This window comes from Xenopus tropicalis, chromosome 9 (assembly GCF_000004195.4).
Source record: "Xenopus tropicalis strain Nigerian chromosome 9, UCB_Xtro_10.0, whole genome shotgun sequence".
NCBI classification, from domain to species: Eukaryota; Metazoa; Chordata; class Amphibia; order Anura; family Pipidae; genus Xenopus; species Xenopus tropicalis.
Genome location: NC_030685.2, coordinates 63,112,386 through 63,138,505, shown reverse-complemented (window position 1 = coordinate 63,138,505; position 26,120 = coordinate 63,112,386). Strand labels below are relative to the sequence as shown.

At 38.7% G+C, this 26,120-nt stretch overlaps 1 protein-coding gene across 2 annotated transcripts in view; it reads right to left on the bottom strand.

Annotated features, from left to right (window-relative positions):
• Positions 1-214: 214 nt before the first annotated feature.
• cwc22 (CWC22 homolog, spliceosome-associated protein) overlaps positions 215-26,120 on the bottom strand; it is a 53,068-nt gene continuing 27,162 nt past the window's right edge. For both annotated transcript variants that reach the window (XM_002932034.5, XM_004917743.4), the window contains exons 14-20: positions 22,148-22,208; positions 12,353-12,430; positions 11,788-11,940; positions 5,794-5,921; positions 4,986-5,087; positions 4,712-4,887; positions 215-682 (exon numbers count right to left, since the gene is read on the bottom strand). In XM_002932034.5, coding sequence (XP_002932080.3) covers positions 507-682; positions 4,712-4,887; positions 4,986-5,087; positions 5,794-5,921; positions 11,788-11,940; positions 12,353-12,430; positions 22,148-22,208 — 874 coding nt within the window. In that variant the 3' untranslated portion in view covers positions 215-506. The remainder of the gene's footprint in view (positions 683-4,711; positions 4,888-4,985; positions 5,088-5,793; positions 5,922-11,787; positions 11,941-12,352; positions 12,431-22,147; positions 22,209-26,120) is intronic.

Genomic DNA, 26,120 nt, shown 5'->3' with positions numbered 1-26,120 from the left:
AGAATTGTTTTGCCTCCAATAAGGATTAATTATATCTTAGTTGGGACCAAGTACAGGTACTATATAATTACAGAGAGAAAGGAAACCATTTTTAAAAATTAGAATTATTTGCTTATTTGCCTGGACACCCCAGTTTGACACTGTTCCCTACCATCAGTGAACTCTACAGTTCTTGTCAGCCCTGGTGCGGATTTATATAAAAAAGGAACACACGTTACAAAAGAAATATTTTAATATAAACACATGAAAAACAACAGCTTAGACAGGTTGAAAATAACAAAATTATTTCATATGTTTCAATTGGCTGATAAAATACAGCTTCAGGGTCTGTCGAGCTGCTAAGGCGCTAAACTGCTTCTCACCAAAAGAAATAGGTGTTTATAGTGGAAGCAACCGCAGCGCAAACGAGTCCAGGATCCTTCCCTCTCCATCATGTTACACTGTTTATTTCTAAAAAAATACTCTGAATTAAAACAAGATGTGAGATTGGTGTCTCTGTGATACTCTTAGTGATTTGAGTCCCCTTGAGATTTTCTTGACCGTTTTTCCTCATATTTGTCCTTCTGGTGTTTTTGTTTGGGGATTTCTTTACGCCTGTTGTCAGGAGCTTGTTTTTTAGAAGCCACTTTGTGCGTCTCTCTACTTTTCTTCTTTTGTGAATGTTTTTTTCTCCTTGATGTATCTGGAAAAAAAAAGGAAATTCATTAGTTAAAGCAGTTAATATATCCAGAGATTCAAACAAACTGATTGGCCAATGCAAAAGGCTTTTTAGTAGTTCTAACTCCTACATCATCCTCTTCTAGAAAGAACATGCTATGGAAGAACCAACATTTATATAATGGAATATAATCTAAAGCCATTGAATATTATTGGTTGAAGTGCAAATTAAGTGCCTTAGTACAATTAATATTGCTTAGAATAACCATTAAAGTTCAATAAACTCGGTGTTGCTGGTCATAATAAATATATATATATATATATATATATATATATATATATATATATATATATATATATATATATATATATATATATATATATATATATATATATATATGTATATATGTATATATATATATATATATATATATATGTATATATATATATATATATATATATATATATATATATATATATATATATATATATATATATATATATATATATATTATATATATGATAAATAACAGGTGCAGGTACTTCTATGGTCACTCACCACTAGAATCATTACAGTGTACAGCACATTATCCCAAAATTACAGACCTAGAACATTACAATGCAAATTTTAAGGTATTTCTATCCAAATGAAATTAGATGCAATTGCTATTGGTGTCAGTATTTGTCCAACACCTCCTCCCTCCTTGGTCTGACTCCTAAAACAATTTTCTGGCCGGCCAAGAGGAGAAGCGAATAATAAACACTGCTTGCCATTGCAATTACATTCACAAATAATTGTAAAAATCACTGAAAATATTTAATTATTGTGCTTAATATTGTTGAATAGCGTTTGGGTGGAGAACCCCTTCAGCTTGCTCCACCAATGTTGCATGTTTCTATGCCATTCAGCGGAAAGCATGTTGTGCCATTTGTAATTTACAGTATTAGCGTCCCCAGGCGGCCTTCCTAGTGATGGATCACGTTTGTGTACAGAGCCAAAGCATGTACTAATAAATGCGACACAGTTTCCTTGCCAGGGAACAGATTCCCTGGGATGATGAACACCTACCTCTGTTACATTTAGGGAATGAAATAGTTTTGCATGTCTATTATGAGAGCTGGATTGCAGGGCTATAAATAGGCACGGGAGGGGCACAACATGCTCCCAATCAGTTTCCTTGCTGGAGGCAGAGCAATTGACGGAATACAAGGTCACTGGGATATCTCACCGGGATATAAACTGTATTTCTCCAGCATCTAAGCCACTTGCTAAGTTTTTGCTTCATATGCAATATAAAGCGAGAGACATATTTCATAGTCTATAAAAGAAATATCACATATGGAAGTCTGGTTTTGCCAACAGTGGTCACAGGGGGGGGATATTCTGTCAGATACGAAATGATCAATAAATAGAACAACTGCAAGTAGATTTTGTGCTAAAATTACAGCAAACCGAAGTGGAACTGTCCAGCTTGATCCTTTTAAGACAGTTTTGCCTTGTAAGTTAGCAGCTTAGTTAGAGTCACATTTATCAAGTGGGCTGGAAAACTGTATGAGCTACAGGCAGCACCTTGCCCTACCAAGGGGTACAATATAAACATGAACTGATCCCACCTTGGTGGCCAAATTGGGTAACCACAACACCACAATAGAAGATCTCCCATTATCATAAATGAATGTGACCAATGAATTTGCAAATTTTAGATTATTATGGCATGTGATCTAGCATTAACGTGGGAAACTGTGGATGGCGGCATTCCATGGAAAGTATTTTACTTGTAGAAATCCCCATTATTCATTTTAAGATATTCTGTTGCCCATGAGAAAGGTAACAGAAGCACTACATCGATCATTGTCCTTTCAACTCTACAGTTCAGGCCAACCTCTCTTTCTCTACAAACAATCCCACCAACCTCTCTCTCTTTACAAACAATCCCACCAACCTCTCTTTCTTTACAAACAAACCACCGTCAATCCAGTTTCCTCCCTGCTCCATAACATTGCAGCCTCAGTAACGTCTCATAGTATCACTGAAGTAAATTATCATTAGGAAGGCTGAGAGTTCTGCTGCTGCAGTAATGTTATAAATCATATTAATCTCAAATCAGCAAGATCCCTTAAATACAGCAGTTCACGCTGTTTTATCATCTGCTCTTGAAACAATCTCTACAAAAGGCATGGTGATCTATGAATTAGACAGAGGAAGCACTATTTTTTAAAGCTACCTTCATGGTAATATGAATATACATCAACAAAAAATGGGCATTTTTAGAAAGTGCTGATCTGGAAGTACACAAAGCAGCAGTTTAGACACACACACACCAGAGAGACAAATGCCCCCCCTTTAAATGGAGAAAAACACACCATCTGACTTCATCTGATCCGACTTTGGGAGCATCCTACAAAATTTCATGCTGTGGCATGACAAAATCTGATATAATCTGACCCCACAAAATCTGATCAAAATCTCCCATGGAGTTTAGCCCTTAAATGTAAGATATTTGAATATGAAGCCTATCTACTGTATATTCCATCTTGCCCTGCACAGCATGTACAGCACATTTATGGATCTGTCTTTGTTGTCATAATATAGCATCTAACCCCCAAGTGTACTAGTAAAAGAATAAGGGTATTTGCACCTTAAGGATAGACACATTAAAGGATAAATAAGCCTTTTATTTTAAAATCCCCTTAAAAAAAAAAAAACTCTAAACTGACCTTTCCCCCTGCATTTAGTCTTGTTTCATTTCTAAATCACAAGCAGCTCAACTGCAGCCTTTCAGCTACTCCCTAGTCTAGTGTGATACTCAGCCCAATTTCTTCTCTGAGCTCTCTTTGACTACTTTGACTATGAAGACTGTCAAAGAGGTGTCTCTTGTGCATGCCTGATTGATTTGCACTCAAGGGAGAGGCAGCAAACATGCAGTAGGCACCTCTTTGACCATCCCCATATTCAAATCGAGAAAAGGGGCGGAGCTTCAAATTAGACAAGGAAATAGCTAAAAAAAAAAAAGCTGCATATAAAACAATATGGGGTCTGGGCACACATGCCCCAGATCTACAGCTTAAGGGAGAGATCTATACTAAAAAGTTACAACAGGCACTCACAAATCCGCCAACCAGGCAAGGAAAAGTAAACAGTATTTTAAGCACACAAAACTTCCAGCATAGCTTTACTCTATGCAGTTAATCTCAGAGTATGACTGAGTTTAAATGTAATTGATCAAAATTTTCCCCCACACTTTAAAAAAAGCAATCAGCAATCTGGCCATCATGTGTAATAATATCCATGCACCACACATCCAGTATGTATTAGACATGTATTAGGACATTGCAGCTCTGAAACCAGTGTGATTAGCATCAGAATTGAACAATCAGCCCTGTCGCATCAGCTTATATCACATGTAAACCTAATTTACTGATTGATATTTTGCAACAACCCCTTAGCTCCGCTTCTCAACAGCTGCCCAGAGCACACTGAGCATGTGCAGTGTCACTGACACCTCTACAGCTGTCACAGGAGCTCCCCATCCTGGATTCTGTTAAAGACTATGCTAAAACTTTAGACTGGTACAGTAGGTTCAGTATATATAATACGGTATGAGGGCAACCAATTATTTCAGATTTTTTAATGGGCTGAGACTGATGCTTTGGCTTGGTTACTCAAGTGTGAATAAGTCACTGTAATGATAATAAACGGAAGCTGTTTTTATTATTGTCCTAAATAAACCAAAGGCATTCTGGGAACAAATTCCTTAAGGCTCCTAAAAAAATCCCATTTACATGGGTTTATCCTATAGGCAATAGCTCACCCACTGGGTTTTTGAAGCAGAAGCCAGGACAATAGCTGATCAGATTCCCAACTACAGACCGGTTTCGCTCCCTTCTTGGGGCTCATCAGTGTAGTGCAGGGTTTTCTGATCAGCGTAGGTAGAGACAGGAGGACCGCCTCATACATATGCCAATAAACCTTGCCTCAGCATCTGTGCAAGGACAGCCGAGTGTACAAAGACATACTGTACATGCTAGTATATACAGATATCACAGAACCTACCTGAGTCACTGCTGGAGCTTGATGATTCGCTGTCACTAGAAGAACTGGAGCTACTGTCCGAGTCAGAAGAAGACTCCGACCCTGATGAGGAGTCTGAAGAATCCGACGACTCAACATTCTGTTTCTGGGTCATGATCATTTTAGGAGCATTCTTCAGGTGTTCACGCAGTTCATCCCTATGCAATTGAATAAAGAATATACAAAGGCATTAGTCTAACAATGTTGGATGAACTAAAGAAACATGTTAGTTTATGCCTGAAAATCAATCTCTTACGTTAACCCGCCAAGTCCAATGGAGGTAAAAAAGTTGATAGCAAAGCGGGTGTTCTTTGGGTTGTCCATAGGTAGCAATCCTTGAAAGAAAGGCTGAAGTGTTCTGTTAAAGGGGAAAAAAAAGAGACTTATACTTAGAATACACAATGTGTAAATACATGATCCAAGTTCCTTTAAATAAACTGCTTCAATGGCAATTATCTCAACACTGAGCCAGAAATACTTGGATTTCAGGTTTAATGTCTAATGGCTGGCATTAGTTCTAGTTTTGCACAGCTCTGTGGAAGTTGGAAGGCAGTTACTTGCAAGGCAACTGAGTCAAATCATCACCCTGATTTTGTTATTTTCCATACACATTTCCCCACAAGAAATATTTTAAGATGAAAGAACATTTTCATTTGCATTATTCCAAGCTTCTGTAAAGGTAATACTGACTCAGCTTGCAGTTTTAGCCCAGTCTCAATGGGAGATAGCTACAAATTACTGTTCTCCTTCTGTACGGTTCCCATTGTGTTTATAAAGCCATTACAAGGAGCCAGAATGGAGCATGGGCTTGTGAGCCAGGGGATGTGGCATGCCACCAGTGAGAGAATGACCAGCCAACAGGGTCGTATATGGCACTTTCCATTGCAGGGATAATGCTTGAATCTCTAATGAAAGATAACATATCTATACTTACCTATGTATTCCCATGTAATAAGCACAATTGAGTTAGAAAAATATAAAGCTATAGCAGCCCTTTCAAGAGAAGGCACTTAGTGTAATAAAGATCCAATATACTTGCAATAGTTGCATTATCTAACACTTACATGTCCTTAAGTCTAGCATTTAGCTTTGGTAGCCCCATATATTCACACAGCTCCTGGAAAAATATTTTGACAAATATTCTGCTGGACGAGGTGGTTGTTTCTTCACTTAGATTTATACACTCCAACACCTGTAAAGCACAAGCATAGAAAAATAGCTTAATTAGACATTAGAAAAGACTAACACATTAGTACACTGCTAAGGGGCATGGTCTAAAAATACAAAGAATGTATTAATGTCTCCTCCCACAAATATTTGCATGAAGAAAAAACATGTCATCCTAAGTAATTTTGCAAATGTCAAGGGCCTGATTGGTTGATTGTCCCCAGAATAGTGCAACAGCTCTACTAATGTTTGCCAAAACTACTGCCTGGACCCACTGCCCAACCCCACCTGAAAATGCCTTATCCACAGCCCAAACTGCAACCGACTGACCACCATTAAACAGGAAGTGTGGTTGCTGCAAACTGGAAGTTACATCATGGCAGATTCTGTTAATGCCTATAAGAGGGGCCTGGATCCAAGGCTATTGAAATTCTAAAATCTACAGTTAGTATTAATGTTTGTATATATAGTTTATGTATGCGAGTGTATAGATTGGTAAGCATAGGTTTGTGTGTGCTGGGTTTACTTGGAAGGGTTGAACTTGAGGGACTGGTCTTTTTTCAAGCCTATGCAACTATGCTTAAAGGAGTAATATATACAGTGGAGGAAATAATTATTTGACCCCTCACTGATTTTGTAAGTTTGTCCAATGACAAAGAAATGAAAAGTCTCAGAACAGTATCATTTCAATGGTAGGTTTATTTTAACAGTGGCAGATAGCACATCAAAAGGAAAATCGAAAAAATAACTTTAAATAAAAGATAGCAACTGATTTGCATTTCATTGAGTGAAATAAGTTTTTGAACCCTCTAACAAAAAAAGACTTAATACTTAGTGGAAAAACCCTTGTTTGCAAGCACAGAGGTCAAACGTTTCTTGTAATTGATGACCAAGTTTGCGCACATTTTAGGAGGAATGTTGGTCCACTCCTCTTTGCAGATCATCTCTAAATCCCTAAAGTTTCGAGGCTGTCTCTGTGCAACTCTGAGCTTGAGCTCCCTCCATAGGTTTTCTATTGGATTAAGGTCCGGAGACTGACTAGGCCACTCCATGACCTTAATGTGCTTCTTCTTGAGCCACTCCTTTGTTGCCTTTGCTGTATGTTTTGGGTCATTGTCGTGCTGGAACACCCATCCACGACCCATTTTCAGTTTCCTGGCAGAGGGAAGGAGGTTGTCGTTCAGGATTTCACGATACATGGCTCCGTCCATTTTCCCGTTAATGCGAATAAGTTGTCCTGTGCCCTTAGCAGAAAAACACCCCCAAAGCAAAATGTTTCCACCCCCATGCTTGACGGTGGGGACGGTGTTTTGGGGGTCATAGGCAGCATTTTTCTTCCTCCAAACACAGCGAGTTGAGTTAATGCCAAAGAGCTCTATTTTGGTCTCATCAGACCACAGCACCTTCTCCCAGTCACTCACAGAATCATTCAGGTGTTCATTGGCAAACTTCAGACGGGCCTGCACATGTGCCTTCTTGAGCAGGGGGACCTTGCGAGCCCTGCAGGATTTTAATCCATTGCGGTGTAATGTGTTTCCAATGGTTTTCTTGGTGACTGTGGTCCCTGCTAATTTGAGGTCATTAACTAACTCCTCCCGTGTAGTTCTAGGATGCTTTTTCACCTTTCTCAGAATCATTGACACCCCACGAGGTGAGATCTTGCGTGGAGCCCCAGAGCGAGGTCGATTGATGGTCATTTTGTGCTCCTTCCATTTTCGAACAATCGCACCAACAGTTGTCACCTTCTCTCCCAGCTTCTTGCTAATGGTTTTGTAGCCCATTCCAGCCTTGTGCAGGTCTACAATTTTGTCTCTGACATCCTTGGACAGCTCTTTGGTCTTTCCCATGTTGGAGAGTTTGGAGTCTGCTTGATTGATTGATTCTGTGGACAGGTGTCTTTTATACAGGTGACTAGTTAAGACAGGTGTCCTTAATGAGGTTGACTAATTGAGTAGAAGTGTCTAACCACTCTGTGGGAGCCAGAACTCTTAATGGTTGGTAGGGGTTCAAAAACTTATTTCTCTCAATGAAATGCAAATCAGTTGCTATCTTTTATTTAAAGTTATTTTTTCGATTTTCCTTTTGATGTGCTATCTGCCACTGTTAAAATAAACCTACCATTGAAATGATACTGTTCTGAGACTTTTCATTTCTTTGTCATTGGACAAACTTACAAAATCAGTGAGGGGTCAAATAATTATTTCCTCCACTGTAGATGAGCAAGACAATATAAGAGAAATACTATAGATATGAACCGCATGTGAAAATCCTTCCTACAACCCGCAGCTTAGCAGTTTTTTTGTGGGTAGCCTGCAGGTGCAACCTGCTGTAGGACCATAACTTTAAGCTTCAGCTTCATGAAACATAGTTTCATCCTGGATAGGGTTCACATCACATGACAGCTGTAGGAACAATCTTTTAATGTAAAAGAAAAACTAGACCATACCCTAGCTGCCTTGTGCATTCCAAACACCTAATCCTTAGGTGTAGGGGCATGGGATCTGTGAGAGTTTCTTCACTTTCTAAAATATTTATTTTTACATGTTAACTTTTGACACTGAAGTTGCTTTCTTCTGCTTCTGTACAATGTTTCTCTCAGTAAGAAGAGCCTTGCGGGCTGCAATCATGGTCAGCACTGAACATAACTCCAAGCTGGGATGCCATTTATGCAGTCATAAATTCTGACAAGCAAATTTAGTGATCCTGTAAATCATGTGTCAAACATAAGGCCCGTGGGCCGAATACGGACCTTCTATCTGTTTTATGTGGCCTCTGGTGACTGTGCCTGACCGTGCAGCGCCAATCGCCTGACTGCACTGTGAATGTGCCTGACAGTACAGTATCTTAATAAAAAATTTGGACAGCGACTTAGCCTGTGTTTTAGATTTCGGCCCCCTTATGTGATTGAGTTTGACACCCCTGCGTAGATGCAAACACCTCATGCATGGTTATTATGCTGAAGAGTAGCTTCATGAACACAAGCATTTCCTTTATTATATGCTAGATTTAGATAACAGCAAGAGGAAATAAAATATTTGCCTGCAAACCCCTGTGCTCCAATTCTATCCGGTTACATTATTTTTCTGTATAACATTGTAGGCACTGCAGAACTCCCACTGGAGTATTACTATTGATTCCTGACATATTTCACCAGTCTAAAAGGGAAGATGAGTCACCCATTTTGCAAATATAAAAGCACTAGCAATAAGAAAATAGAAAATAAACTAAAAACAAACAAATATATCAGAGAAAGAGAAGTAAGAGCCTGGCTGATATAGTATGGGAGCACTGCCTTCTGTGCTAGCAGAATATCTACCATGTCCTTTGTGGCTTTCTTTTTATAAGGAGATGGGAATTCTTCTCTATCCAGCTGAGAAAAAGGTTGTTAAAAAACACCACAAATTAGGTATACAGGAGACCAGGGGACCAGAAAAAAAATGGTGTAAAATCTAAAATCAGGGAAATACATTATTGATTGGGTAACAAAAATGGTGTTAAACAAAGGAAAATGTAAAATTAGGGTATGTGAAATCGAGGTTTCACTTTATTTAGCACTGTTTAAGTGGCTTCACAATATATGGATAAAAACTGGATATAATATGGACATGTATGGATAACTGGATATAACATGGGGGTGGTCAGGTGATGACCCGCTAAACCTCAAATTAATTCTGTCATATATAGTAAATGTAGTCAAGCGTAGTAAAGCTCACTGGGGCTTAAGATGGTTTTACTCATCAGGTGTATCGAGGTGCTTCTGCACTATTCCTATGGGGAGAACAGCGAACCAAGATCCCTGTTGAGGTGCACCACTCTAGAATAAAAATCAAGGCCTAGGCATTTATGTTTTTAATAATGTAAATCTAATAAAGATTTTTTCTACAAGGTTTGGGATTACGGTTCTGAAGAGCTGGGCCACAGCAAGGATCTTGGTTCACAATGAACGGGCCACCCATATTTTTAGTCTGTGCAATTCTGATCTTTAACAACCTGAGCTAGAGGGTACACTGCAGTTTATATCTCCCTTTGTGTTAGTGTTGGTCTTCCTGCTGAATCTGCTAAGTTCTCTTGGAAGTAGGTTTTATCAATAAAGTGACATGCAACTGAACAGTTTCTCTTTGGTAGAAGCAATGTTCTTGTGCAATGTGCAGAGCTCTGCCAGCAGTGCTTATGGGCTAATTATGTCAGAGCACCGCAAGATACAGAATGGCTAAATACCTATGCTGTGCTGCTACTACTAGCCTGGGAAGCACAGCTCAGCACTTCTCATTTCTGTCTTCCAAATTCAATTCTTTTATCACAGTATGCAGAAGGAAAATTGTCTTCCCAACAGTTTGAAAAACAGCAAGTGAATTCTACTTTTCGAAAAAAAAGATTTTGTTTATTTTTCTAATAAAATCGGCAGGAAAATATTTACCTGCATTCAGCATGAGCTAAAATAAAAAAGGTGGGATGAATCTAAAATGTTTTCTGCCTATCTTTTGTCTCTAGATTTTTGCTCTTATGGTTAGTTTAACAACACTGCCTTTCCATGATACGACCAAAGTTATTACAGTATCTCTGTTATTAAGATAAGATACTGTAGTAAGTTTTGTATTATGGACCTGTTACTTTTCCTAGTTTTTGTGTATGTCTCAGACCTGCAGATAAGGAGAAGTTCATTATACTGGGGTTTTAGGTGAGAGCTCTGACATTTTCTTCCTTCAATAATTGATCTTAAGAACCAATGAAGTGGGATAAAATGTAAACTGAAACAGTTTTTAAAAGATTCTGTCCTGTCTTTTATGTAGTTATTACCAAATTACACTGTTTACATTGCATAATACATTCTACAATTTAATTTTTTATTCTAGAACGAGCTACTATATTTTTTTAGTTGCAATATTGGTGTGTAGGCATTGTACCTGACCCTGAGGTTTCAGAAAAAGCCACACAATGGAACTGCTTTCAGACAAGCTATTGTTTCTCCTACTCACTGTAACTAGAGGAGTCATGGCTGGACTTGGGTGTTTTACTGTTGAGTACTATTCTCATATCTACCACTAGGCAGAGCATAGGAGCGTTTTTAGCAAAGCAGGTTATCACAGAGCTGTTATCTGTCCATTGTTCTGCTGATCATCTGCTATGGGGAGGGGGGTGATATCACTCCAACTTGCAGCGCAGCAGTAAAGTGTGACTGAATTTTATCAGAACAAATGTCATATGGCTGAGGGCACCTGGGAAACTAAGAATATGTCTAACACCATGTCAAATTTCAAGATTAAATATATAAAAAAAAAAAAAAAAAAAAAAAAAATCTGCTTAAAAAAAAAAAAAAAAAATCATTTTCCCTAGACATATCCCTTTAAGCTAAATCAATTTTTGTGCTGGGAATTTTTTGCAAAATAGTCTGATATCCCAAAGCAAGTTTTCAAAATTAAAATCAAATAGCACCATCCAATAATATTCCACTATAAATACAAACATTTTTTCATTATATCTTCCCTTCAAAATGTGCTGCTCCATTGATATGAATAAACAGCAAATTTCAGTGGAATAGGTGTATCCCAGTGTCTCATGGTACCCACTCTCCTAAGTGGGTACCATGAGACACTGGAGGAGAGTGGGTACCATGAGACACTGGAATACACCTATCCATTGTTTGGTATAGTATGCTTTAGATGTTGGTTTTTTGTTTTGTTAATTTGAGCCAATAAATGTTTTTATTCCACTGAAATTTGCTGTTTATTCATATACTGATTCAGGACCTATCAGTGGGATATAACTTTTAGATTCCCTTTCTGAAACCTAATTTTTACTCAATTTGCTCCATTGATATCTCTTTAATGCACAAAAAACCCTTTTAATATATATACAAATACATGGAAGCTTAGTTTCCTTAAGACACTTACACTCCAAGGAACGGAGTCTGTGTACAGGAGATGGGCAAACATCTTGGCAACGTTTCGCAATTTGTTGGTTTCCAGTCGGTGGATTGTATCATATTGTTCTTTAAAGATGTTCTCAAAAGCTTCCAAATACTCTTTCTTTAACGAACAGAAACGCTGAAAAATTGAAGAAACAATAAACCAAAACATAGCGAGCAGTGACGTCTAACTGCATGGAAAATTGCTGCTCAGAATATTGGCGCACACACACATCGATTGAACTGTATGTGAATAGCCACCGTCTCCTCTAATCATCATTAAGATAGGACTTTTAATTAATATTAGTGTCATGAGAAAACAGTTAAAAAAACACAAGCAAAAATGGCAGCTAAAGCAAAATGGCAGCTTCTTATAATTATTCCTATGACGGGTCCTGCTGTTGAGTGAGTAAAACAGCGTTCTAATTAGGTCTAGAATCAGAAAATCAGAGTTCCCTTTATTTTACAAGGAACAGACTATAAGATCTTAATGGAGCAGAAGAGCATACGGTTCCAAAGAGTTAAGATAGTGGATGAAATAATGAACTTACCCCTGCAAGCAATCCAAAGAACTTCTCATACGTTCTCTGCTGAGCACAGCAATCCAGTATCATGTTGCACAGTTCTTTCTGTTTAAAAATAAAATGTAATATTCAGTAAGCAATTTTTTCTCTCTCCGCAGCTGCAACACAATAGACTGGATGCTAAATGTGCAGAAAGGCACTTCCAAGTTATTTTATTTCTTAAAGTAATGGTAATGAATACAATCAAATGGAATTGTACCAGGGCTCCAAATACCAAATCCCAGTATGCTGATGACAGTATATTTTAAAATTTCAAGTATTCAACATAATGCAAGGAGTGCTTTTGCTATTAATAATCTGCTTTAGCACACCCTGTTCTGACTGAGCTCCTCAGTAACGGAACTCCATCGGCAGAAGGCTTTATATTAGGAACGATCCATTTTTGGTTTTAGGACAAATTTCTAATGAAATCTGGCCAAATCTGAACCATAACTTGCACATTAAAACAAGAAAAAACTAAAACGATTGCAGAGTTGAGTTGCCCACAGATTTAATCTCATGTGTTTATAAGGACCAAATCCTACAAAACACATTGGGAGTCGGACATAATCCCGTGCAAACCAATGGGGAGCTATTGCAAATGTCTCCCACAGAGCTATTAATCAGCCAGGAGACAAACACAGAACTGCTCCCGATTGGTTTGCATGGCAATGGGCTGCAATCACAAGTACGACGATTGTTACTCCAAATCTCAGAAGTCATAATTTTTGAGTGCCAGTCTCCTCGATAGGGAGTCATTTGGAATATTCTGGCGACAAAACAACTGGAATCACTAAAGTGCTGCTACCCTAAAGTTCTATTGTTACCTGGGGGCAAATATCACTAATTAAACTTTTAGCATTGAGCAGCATTTGAAGCCCTCTGCTAACTTCAAGAGAACCAATATATCAGTCACCATGTGACTCCTTTCTGGCTTAAAGTGGAACTCCATCCAAACACAACTTAAACACAATTTAAGCTTTTTGAAAGGTACATTTAAATTACAAGCAACTTTGCAATATACATCATTTAAGAAACATGCAGCTTTTTATGACTATTAATGTAACAATATGGTTTGGAACAGTTCCCTAAGCCCCGCCCCCCATTCCCCTGCTGATCTGGCTGACTGCTTTGAGACTCAAAAAAAATGTAACAGTAGTCGACTGTCCTCAGCCTGCATCTTCCCAATCCAACAATCCCCTGCACATGTGATGTCAATAAGGAAAGTGACATCACAGTTCAATGCATTGTGGGTTATGCAGTTCCTGCATGCTGTCTTTAAGCTGTGGAGAAGTTGTTACTATTTGTAACATCAATGTTTTAGTACCACCTCCCCTGGGAGCAGTTAATTGTTGATAATGATCAGATCAATGAACTGCTCTCAAAGGGAAGGTCAAGATTGCCCCAGTTTAAAGTGGAAGTTCAAGTGAAACAATAAGTACTGCTGCAAGGGTTCTTTTGGGACTGTAGTTATTTGGTGGCACCCAATTGGACCCATTCTCATGATATGGTCTGGTTATATTTGATATAAATTAATTATATATTTAACCAGTCTCTGATGTCTCAGTGCTTAGAACTTCTGTAAAGGAATTTTTCAGCAGTTGTATGAATACTATACACTGCTGAATAAATCAACAAAGATGTAAATAGGCAATAAGTGCATTCAATAAACCAATGACCATGATCCAGACCTGATCCCCACCGAACTCCCCCCCAGTTGCTGTGAAGTATGTATAAGGTATTTATGCAGCTTAGTTACCATCAAGTAGAAGGTACTGTTTTTTTATTACAGAGCAAAAGTGAATTACAATAAAAACTGAATCTGATTGAAATGTCTATGGGAGACAGCCTTCCTGTAATTTGGAGCTCTCTGGATAACGGGGTTCGGATAAGAGATCCCATAGCTGTACAGCAAATCATGTGTGGAAATGACATTTGTGACATTACAATATACATCAGGCACATAACACCAACTTGCTTTAATTGCTTAAAAAAACAATATGCTTTAGCAGCATTTATATTGGAAGCAATCACTATTGAGAGTTTCTGCTTTATTTCTCAGCGCAAAGACAGCCTACAGGATATGATTACGAAAAGCCAATGAATTGAGTCTTGTACAGCACAATAAAACATGCTTTGATGGTAATGAAGTCTGCCGCACTAGCAAAACAAATTCATTTTAAAGCTAAATGTGCAAATAGCAATGTTATCCCCTTGTGGTTTGCAGTAATTAAATATTTCAACATTTTAATTAAACATGCCACATTTTACAAACAACTGTGAAAAGTTTTAAGGATCTGTTTAATTTTTTTTTGACCGATGCCTTTAGCCAGCAGTATAAACAGCCCCACCCTGGGGGCGAATCTGAAAGGATTTGAAAAATAAAGCAGTTTTATAATTGAAAAATGTTTTCCATTATTTTTTTTTAGGTCTTGTATCTTTGATGGAGTTGTACTGTGTAGCATCAAGAGAAAGAAATTGTATAGAAAGGTGGCCATACAGGTGAATATCGGCTTGTTTGGGGTGGCCGCTGAACAAGCAGATCTTTCACTGATATGCCCCGCCCCCTTGATGTGAGCGATATCGGATGGATCCGATCGTTTGGTCCAAGGGCTAAATTTTGGAATCACACAGGCTGTCAAGATGAGGATCACATCAACACAATGATACGCATTGGGTAAGTAAGCCTTTTATTTTACAATCCACTAAAATTACGATAAACAGCCCCCAGAATAACATACCTTTCTCCCTGCATGTATATTTATTTTATTTCTCTTTTACAAGCAGCTAAACGGCGGCTCTTTTACCGCCTTCCTTGCCTAGTGTGAAGCTCCACCCACTTTTGCTTTCTGAGCACTCTTTCCATCTCCGACTGCGATAACCTATTGTAGGGGGCCTACTGGGCATGCTTGATGCCTCTACTCCAAATAAAATCATTCAGGCAGGTGCAGCAGGCAGCTCTTTGAGGTCATCATAGTCAGAGAAAAGAGCAAAAAAACTGTAGTTGAACAAAATAAAACTGCATGCAATGTAAAAGGTATATTACTCTGGGGGCTGTATAGAGTAACTATAGGTTTACTTCTTTAACCTTCCTGATCGTCATCTGGCCTCAGACGGGCCAATTTCAGACTTTCGGCAGCTTTTATTGGCCAGTGTATGGTCACCTTTACATGCGTTAATAAACCCCCCCCCCCTTTAAGCTAATGCCACAGGTGGTGGAATCTCGGCCTGGATTTATACCACCCCATTTTTGGTGAAAAGAGCCCTTCTACAGATTCCTTTGTCTTAAGCTGCTGTGGGAAAAGGGTTCACCAACACCAAAACAGGAGGTAGATACTTGCTATGATGCTTGTCTTTTGCTTTAATGTCATCTACATGCTTTGAACATCCTTGAGCCCCTGCTCAATACGGACAAATAGTAAAATCCAAAGCACGAGCATCACCCTGGTCTTTCGTTGTTTTTTTTTCTGTTTTGGCAGTTTTCCAATTTGAAGTTTCAGAAGTTTTCTGGCTGCTTCAATAAAATTGTAGCCTCAAAGAGCAGTAGTTTTTTTTTTTGACCCCCATTTGAAAGTTGCAAAGACTTAAGCTGGCCATACACGTGGCGATCTGACGATGTTTCGTGCGACCATCGTCAGATCCACCACACACCATTCAAGGCTGAATCGGCAGGTAAGGAGGTAGAAACAATAGGATTTCTACCTCCTTCTGCCGATTCAGCGCTGAAGGGAGATTTTGATCAGGCGCTTTCAAACTGGTCCGATCGGCGAGTCGGCCGATATCAGCAGCTTCCTGCGATATCGGTCGACTCGCCGACATACCATACACGCACCGAATATCGTACGAAACGAGCTTTCGTACGATATTATCGGTGCGTGTATGGCCATCTTTAGAAGAATGCAAATAATTCAAAGATTATAAAAATAGATAATGAAGACCAATTTAAAAGTTGCTTAGAAATGTCCAATTTATAACATTCTAAAAGTTAGATCCCAAGCATTCTGGATAACAGGTCCCATACCTGTATTTCAAAGTATAATACAGCACCTGGCAAAATCAATAATCAAATGGATGCATTACCTCTTCAAATAAAAATGGATGAAATAAGCCCCTTGACTCGTGATCACAGACGAAAAACATTACAATTAAGAAGCCATCTGTGCCTTACAGAAAACAAATTGGAAGCATTTCATTAAACAGATGCCCATAGAACTGCCACTTCCAAATTTATCTGAAGGCCTTAACGACTGAAGTTTTATGTCACCCTCTTATTAATGCACACAAAAAGGTCCTCCTTTGATCAAGCCACATCTTTTATTAAACTAGGTATGCAGTAAAAGCTTTCAACTGCCTTAAACAAAGCAGCAGTAGATCTACATGGTTCTGTTGCCAGGTTTTATTGAACAAACTGGGAATTCCACAGTAGGACAGACAAAATATCACGGGACTAAATTAAAGCTATAGTACAAGTATTGCTCCAGTCAGACTGCATTGGGAATATTAGAAATCCTTTGTGGTCAGTCTTCCCCAGTCTACTTCTTAGTAACAGAGCAATTCCATTCATTTTGTAAATGTGGCTTGTCAGGAAAAGTTGCTATGAAAAATCATGTAGGGCCACCATAACCTCCTATTGTCGTGCATAGGGGAGTTTTAATAGTCATTCTAAACACAGAAAGATCCAAATTGGACCCAGTTTGACTGGTTATGAATCCACCAACATGAACCTAAACCCCCTCAGGTTGGTAGGCCATTTTTGGATAGGGGTTTGTATCATAAAAGGAAGTCATATGGTAGGTAACGTATGGGTAACTTTCTCCTCAAGCCTAAGCCAGTACTGAGTAGGAGACCACATTTATTGTTAAGGCCTCCTATAGAAATAAAGTGCATGTTTCATCACATGTGCTTAGGCTTATTTTATTTAACATGTTGATTTTAAGTCAGGGGAGTTCTAGAAGAAGCACATAGTGTTAGATCTAGGGTTTCCACTCTTCTTCTTTTATAATACCAACCTTAGGGCAGTGACATCATTTGGGGGTGGGGCTAAGATGTAATAGGCAGGGAAATGGGTGAATTGGGTGAAGAAAGGGTCAATGTGACTGGTAAATGGGTGGGGCAGAGGTGGCCTGCGAGTATAAAGAATTATTAGCAGAGGAGAAAGTGAGGAAAGGGGAGAATTTACAGGGTATTGTAAACTTCCATGAATTTCCATGACTATCCATGAAATACAAAAATACAAAAAACGTGCAAGAGTTGGAGAATTCTCCATAAAAACTATTTTATTTTGCTCCTAAAGTGCAATAGTTGCAACCCATATTATACAAGTATGGGACCCGTTATCCACTATGCTCAGGACCTGGGGTCTTTCGGTAATTTGGATTGGCCTACCTTAAGTCACTAAGGTACACAAGTAATCCCACTAGGACTGTTTTGCCTCTAATAAGGATTAATTATATCTTAGTTAGTCAAGTACAAGGTACTGTTTTATTATTACAGAGAAAAATGGAAATCATTTTTAAAAATGTAAACTATTTGACTGAAATGGAATCTATGGGAGATGGGAGCTTTCTGGAAAGCAAAACGATTTTCCAGATAACAGATCCTATACCCATATGCCTACTATACCATAATCGTTTATTTAACTGTGCGAGCAATAAAACCTTTGAAGAAACCTCCAAAATAAACCCTAATGCTAACACATTAAAACATTTCAGAAAATAACCCTTAACCAACATAATATTAGCCCTAAAATCATTCAGGAACAGCAGCTTGAGTGGCAAAAAAGCAGCAGGAGACACCAGAAAACGACAGCGGAATGTTAAACATTGCTAGGCCAGGCATATGGGACTAATAGTGAGGGAACAGCAAGCTCTCCAGATGCTGCTGCTACAACCCTCAACATGACTGTGACTAAGGTCAGGTAAATGAGAAACATGGCAGCTATTATTAGACAGGTGGGACGGGGAGAGATGATTTTACATGCTTTTCTTTTGTGCATTGGGACTGGAGCTAAACAATGGTACGGCATTCATATGAGCGGTAAAGTCAGCACTGTATGGTTACTACACCCTGTGGTACAGAGCCGTCAAACCCAAGGCCCCTCGGGCTGCCTCCAATAGCACTTTGCAGTATCGCTATCCAGGTAGTTTTTCCTTGGCTCAAAACTGCACATTTTTGCATCCGCAGCCAAATTATACTTTTCACTATGAGTAGGCTGCGGTCTTACAGTTTAATATCAGCAATATACGTATGCCTCTACAGCACTGGGCCTTTAATGTCTTGTGCATGCTGCTTGAGTAATTGACAATTTTACAACAAGAGGCAATGATTTAGCTCCTAAAAATTACAGCACATTTAGAGAAAGTGTTATACACACAGAAACACCCCCATAGAGACCAAACACACAGGGGGTATTTATTAAAATTGGAGACAAACATCACTGGTGATGTTGGCCATAGCAACCAATTAGATTTGAACAGTCACTGACCACCTAGAAAACTAAAGCAAAGATTTGATTGGTTGCTATAGGCAACATCACTGGTGATATTTGTTACTAATGTTAATAAATACCAGTGTGGGAGTCAGGTACAGAGTTCACAAGTCAAAACAAACCCAAGGCCAACATCTCCCAGACAGGAGACTGCTTATAATATTCATAGCTGAATACCCCTTTAAAGGGGAGGGGTTCTTTTATTCCTAAAGATGCAAAACAGGTAGAAAAAATGAATTTGCCTGTATTTATTAGGAATGGAACAAATCCCAGCACTTTTTGTAGGATTTGGATCCAGTTTGGTAGAACACAAACTCACATGAACTAAACCCTAAAAATGAATATTGCTAGAAATGCCATATTTTATATACTAAACTAAATGCCCTAGCCAAAAGTTTCAGCATTTCTGTAGTAATAATTATATAGGTCTTTAATTTTGTCACAGGAGCTCCTCATCTTGGATTCTGTCTAGGGCAGTGCACATTCTCAGTGTGCTCTGAGCAGCTGTTCAAATATATATATACACACACACACACACAGTATATTGTGAGTGGGTCCCTAAGCTCAGTAAGTGACAAAGTATGTGCAGTGAATTAGCAGAAAAGAAGATGGGGGGCTACTGATATCTTTCCTGCTAAAGGGCTGTGGGTGCCTTGGGCTACAGAAACCCAGACATAATGTGCAACATGTTTTGCCTATTTCTTTAGTTAAGCTTTAGTTATCATTTAAAGGTCTGGGCAAGTGAAGATTAGTTTAGTTCAAGGATGAATTTTTAGATTTATATTGAATTAGGGCTTAGGTTCAGCTCAGAATTTAGATGAAAACAGAAGCTGAATCGCTAATTTTTTTTTTTTATACTAAAAAAAGACTGATGGGTATTGAGGCATAATTGCTCAAGAAAAAATAGATTGTGAAATATACATATAGTAAAGAACCTGTAACATTATAAAAAGTTGATGTTTCAGCAGGAAAATGATCCCAGTCACGTTGCCAATGTAAGTGAAGGGGTTCAAAAACAAAAGTGAAAGTCCTACAATGGCACTAATTAAGGGGGGGTGGGGGGCTCTGATTCTCCGCAATGTAAAAATTTGACATATAAATACCTTTAATGTGTCTTGGCTGGCACCAGCAAATGTGAAATCAAATGCGACTCCTAAGATATGGGAGTATAAGTGCTGATCTGATTTCCGCAACAAAAGAGGGTTACAGGTGGCCATACCTGTATCAATCATCATGTAGCAATGGCACCAAAATAATAGGACCGCTTGATAGGTGCAGCACCACTTCTTTACCATGAAAATCAATGTTACCCCTAACCCTAGTGCTCTGCTTGAAAGCCTTTTCTCACCCAAGCACATAAGATATACCAGAGAATGAAACCCCTCCTTGATATTTCCAGCATTATTTGTTGAAAAAATTCACCCACCTAAAATTGCACAGCTGTAAAAGTCTAACTATACAACCATGGATGTTTACAACCAACAACCATGCAGTTTTGGCATAACTGCAGCAATTCCAGACAAAAACAGACAACTATTATGGTATTGCTATTTTTAAGGAAAAAGGTCATTTAAAATGCTCACAAATCTCCTGGTTTGACTTTAGCTGTAAGCTTTCTAATCTCAATCACTCAGCCATAAAGTGTGATGGAATTGCTGCTTTCTGGGATAAAAGGAGACATAAACACTTTATTGTGCTTTAATGCAAGCTCAAACACAACTATATATTTCTCAAAATGTAAGCTTCCATTACAATCACGATCATGACAAGAATGTGTTTTTTTGAAGGAAATAACTCTCCTTTAATAAATTCTTACTAAAAAGAACATTTAAGAGTGAACCATATGCCACAGAAAATATAAACCACGGACACAATCCTAGACACTTTATCAGATCGAACAGATCTAAATGATGTATAACAAAGGCAAACAGCATACAATGGGTTACCAGGAAAGTAACTAAAAAGTAACTGAAACCATGGATGGGATGGAAACCCTATGCGGCTTGCATTAAATTAAAGGAGCAAAATCGAAATACATGAAATTGGATAGGGATAACGGTTATAAAACATTCATTAAAAGCAAGTTTACTAAAGACATTAGTAATCCCACCAGATTAAAGGCAAGCAATTTGTCTATAATCTGTTATTTGTGCAAGATAATCTAATCATAATAAGGCAGTGTGTTATAAACGTAATTAGAAAAAAATAAGCACAAACACACACTGGTGGATGATATCTACAAAACAGTCAACAGAATCAACAGACTGAGGTAAAACAATTACACAGAGATGTACCAGATCGATAAAAACTTCCAATCTGGCTTCTACCAACCAAATTAGAAGCTTGCTGCCCTGTGTATGCCTCCCAAACGATATCTGGTGAAATTCCTATTGGACAGGGCTCTGGCACACGGGGAGATTAGTCGCCCGCGACAAATCTCCCCTGTCACAGGCGACTAATCTCCCCGAACTACCATCCCACCGGCAAAAATGTAAGTCCCCGGTGGGATGGCACACGCTGCGAAATCGCCTGTGCAGCGTGTGCCATCCCACCAGCGACTTACATTTTCGCCGGTGTGATGGCAATCCGGGGGAGATTAGTAGCCCGCGAACAGGGAGATTTGTCGCAAGAATTCCCTCTTAGAAAGATAGCATCAACACTCCGATGGGGATTACTCTAGGCACCCGTTATGATTCTCTTAATGGCCAAAATGGGTAAAGATTCAGAGGTCACTAAACAAGAGAATCATACAATGTATGCCCAGCTTAAATGCTTAATACAGTTTAGTTTAGGAACAGAAGAATAATCTAATAAATTGCACAAAGTCTGCACAAGGTCTAGTAACCCATTGCAACCAATCAGCGGCTACTATTTACTAGACATTTGTTTGAGAGGAACAAATGTGGTTATGTGGTTCATTGCAAGTGCCTATCTCTATTTTTTTCCTCTTTCTGCACAAAGCCTTACATGATTTAATAAATGCACGAATTCATTGCACATTTTCCTAACATTCAGGAAAGTGTCAATGACGTGGATTCCCTCGGTTTAATATATAGAATCTCTGCCCCAAAATATTAATGGTAGCCATAAAATTGTACTTAACCTGCATGCCAACAAGCTGTTTAGGTGCTATGAAAGCCAGCCTTTGCTTAGAAAGGTAGAATTTCATTTATGTGACCAGAAGCCCCATCACATTAAAGCACAGAATAAAAATGACAGTTGCCAATAAATTACCACGAAGCGATGCATAAACATGCACAACAAAGGCGATAAAAGTATGTAAATAAATAACTTACTGTCTGGCTCTCGGGAAAATCCATCTTTATCAATTTGTGCGCGCATTCTTCAAAGTCTAAACTGCAAAGCAATGGGAGAAAAACAGGAGGTGGTGATTTATACAGCACATTCATATGTACATAAATGTAATTTTGCTTCAAGGGCCAGCAACATCAAGAACAAACAAACAAAAAAAATGAACAGCCCCAAATACATTTAAATATAATGTATACGATAATAATGTAAATGCGATTTTGCTTTAGAAAGCTGCACAAGCCCTACAGCCCTGCTCATCAAAACAAGCTACATATAATTCAGTTGTTTTACTACGAGAACCCATCTTAACAACTCTTACCAGCCTGTCTGTGTGTGGTATTTATATTTTCTGGGTGGTTCTTGGTGCTATTGCTCTCTGCCCTTATTCTTTACAGCCCTGGCCTAGGAGACTTTACTCTCTGATTGCTGCTTGCCAGGACCCTTGCATTGAACAATGACAAAGCCCATGTGCCTTGCCCAGGGCCTTTCCCGGATTCTCGTCATGTAAATGATCCAACTCTAGGTCCTTACTTCCATTAGTACATGGGAAGTTGTTGACATTACTAAGGAGTCGGTTTAGTAATAGATATAGACCCAAGCTTGAACAGCCCCCTCATTCATGTTGGCATTGAAAGGTCTGGATGGAAAATACATTATTACAGGGATGGGATCCCTTATCCGGAAACCTGTTATCCAGAAAGTTCCGAATTACGGAAAGGCCATCTCCCATAGACTCCATTATAAGCAATTTGAATTCGAATTTTTAAAAATGATTCCTTTTTTCTCTGTAATAATAAAACAATACCTTGTACTTGATCCCAACTAAGATATAATTAATCCTTATTGGAAGCAAAACAAGCCTATTGGGTTTATTTAATGTTTAAATAATCTTTTAGTAGACTTAAGGTGTGGAGATCCAAATTACGGACAGATCCCTTATCCGGAAACCCCCAGGTCCAGAGCATTCTGGATAAAGGGTCCCATACCTGTATATAAAAAAAATGTGGAGTTATGGAAACCATAAACTGAGGAGTCGGGGGTCGAAGGATTTATGTACTGACTCGAAATCCCTCATATAAAATGATGGCATCTAAAAGCATGCTAGTTCATGTAGAAGTCAATGGGAACTTTTTTTGAGAGCTTGTAGACCCATTGAAAATGATAAGTAGAATACAAATTCAATGCAACCGAGTTTGTCTTTCACAGTTTTATTTGATTACATGAAAAATAAATTTTACTTACACCGTATAAACTATTTAATGTTTTTTCCCTTCAGTCTTGGAATTGACAGTCACAGCAAGTAGGAAGGTGCCATTTTGTGAACGCTATTATTAAGGGAAGCTTTGTATCACACCAAAATCTTATGCATTTGCCATCTAGGTGATATCTAGCAAAGTGCTGAATGGAAAGTAATTGTAATTAAAAATCTGAGCAGTCAATCATATATTGCCTGCCCTATGTGCTATGAAGTGGAGTTGGCAAATGATATATATGTGATCCAATGAAATTGCAGGATACTCTATCAAAGCCCTGCCAAGGTACCAGACAATGGTAATGAGGGTTTGAAATTAGGAACTGCCCAAACCAAATCTGAACACAAAAGGTAACCTATGCACATGGATCAAATCATTATTTTCTACTGTGGGAAAAAGGGAATATGAATAGGACAAATAACTGAACCCAAACTTATGTAACAAGTTCCTAGCAATACTGTATGCAGAATACTCATCAAATGTCAGTAGTGCCATATTTAAATAGCATTCCACCAACTAAATAATAATGCAATTTAAAATTTGATGGTCTTGAACTTTTACAGTATTCACATTCTTTCCAGGTTCATATCTTTTGTTCGAATGTAAATGTTTTCTGCCGTCTAGACATTTCTATATTTGCACAAAATGACAATATCAATAAAAAAAATCCTCAAATGTCAGTAAAGAGGCTCCATAGAGAACAGTCTATTTTTACAACTATCTCAACACATTGCATGAGCAGCACGGTATCTACTACATAAGGAAGAAGGGATGCCTAAATATTAGAAATATAACTGCTCTTAAATTTTAAATGCATGTGAATACACACACTTTTTATATCTCTGGCATGACTAACCTCTGATATTTATATAGGGTTGCCACCTTTGCCAGTGGCTAAAGCCGAACAAGAGGGTGGGGCTGATGGTATCAAGGGTGGACCAGTAAAGCGAGGGGTGGGCATGATGACATACGGATCAGGCACATTGGGTGGGGTTATGATGCCAGGGTGCGATTACTGCATCACTGGAATTCCATTCAGGTTTTTTTAATAGAAAATTGGGATGTAGACCTGGTAGATAAAAGAATTGAAGTCTGTACTGAATTGTGGGAAATGGAGCCTTGACTAAAAGACCCCTACCCTTGTAGTAGGGCAACCACTGAAAGGAATGGTAAAGAAAGACAGATACTGCTTCTCATTGCATGTAGGTGTTGACCTGCACGTGTCTGGTTGGGCAGATCAATACCCGATCTGGACCTGCAATACAACCCGCAACCCTGCTATGCCCCCTTCCCAGACTCACAACCTGACTCTAGCTGCGGTGGGTTAAATTACCTTTCGACCCTATGACCCGCAAAACCAAAGTGATGTCGCTCTGGGCCAGAAGTGCTGTTATTGCAGAGGCAAATCAACCAGGTAAGATTAAAAAATTGCATTACCCCCAGTCATAGGAGAGTGGGAATGCTTCTGCACTTGAGCTGGGTACCCACAGACCCACATGGTCAGGGAAACAGGGACTCTGTCTGAAACCCGGCCGCTATGTGGGCATTCCACGGTTACAATGCAGGACTCTGCACATAGAGGCCAGTTGTTATTTTGCACAAGTGGTAGTTGTAGATGCTGTTGACAAGAGGATGATTCCAGAGAATCTTAGTCACATTCAGTCAGTAAGCCACTAATGATGGAGGAAGATCCACTAGCTGTCAATATTTTGCTCAGTTTGGGCAGCCAAGGGAATCTGATGGTTTCTGCCCTTGGAAAAAAAATGGAAGAGCTCAGGAGGCTTGTGTATGAGCCCTTCTACAGTAACAGTAGCAGCACGGAGAATGAAACTGTGCACATTTGATTAAGTGACGAAACACCAAGTATATAGGCGTCTGACGCCAATGTAAGGCTGATTTACTTCTAAGAACTAATCGCCAGCCTCTAATGAAATAATGCTGTTTCTGAAATCTGTACAGAAATATAATTGACCTTTAGGGCGTGCTGATGGGTGATAAGTAAAACTAGACCATTAAGTATTACTACCGAATGGATTTTTAGAAAATCTGGAAAAGTGCCTTCTGGGAAAAGCTAAAGAAGTTAAATCATTAGGGGATTTAAAGATGAAATTGGATATGTTTATTGCAGCGGCACAAGTAGAGTTATAGGAATGGGTAGGCTCCATTAAGCAACTGTACGTATAAGTACATTTTACGGTTAGCGAAACCCATTACGCTAGCATTATCCTGATCCAGGCATTCTGCCGATTGTACACATTTAAAAGTTGGACATTATATTGTTTTACATTTCATTTTTATTTATTTTTTTTCTGCTTGGCTCACAAATAAACAGAGCAATGCAAATAATCACAGTTAGGCAAAATGGCTATGTCATTATCAAGAACTAAATAAGGCAGAACAATGGTTCTTGTTTGCTTTTTAGAATAGATGGCATTTTAAAGCTGAAAGCAGCAGAGACGAGTAGTAATTCCGAATCCAACATCAGAAAAACGCACAATGGCTATTCTTTGTGACTATACGGCTCATTATAAAGGGCATATATTTAAATACTACATTTAAAAAGCTGCAATAAAAATAAACAATGGCTAATAGAGTTTGTAGCATAAATAGATCATAGATAGGATTACGGCAATTCGCAAATTGTGCACATCCTGCAGGAACCTTCTCTAATACTCAAAATACTCAAGCTTGAAGAGCTCATGGA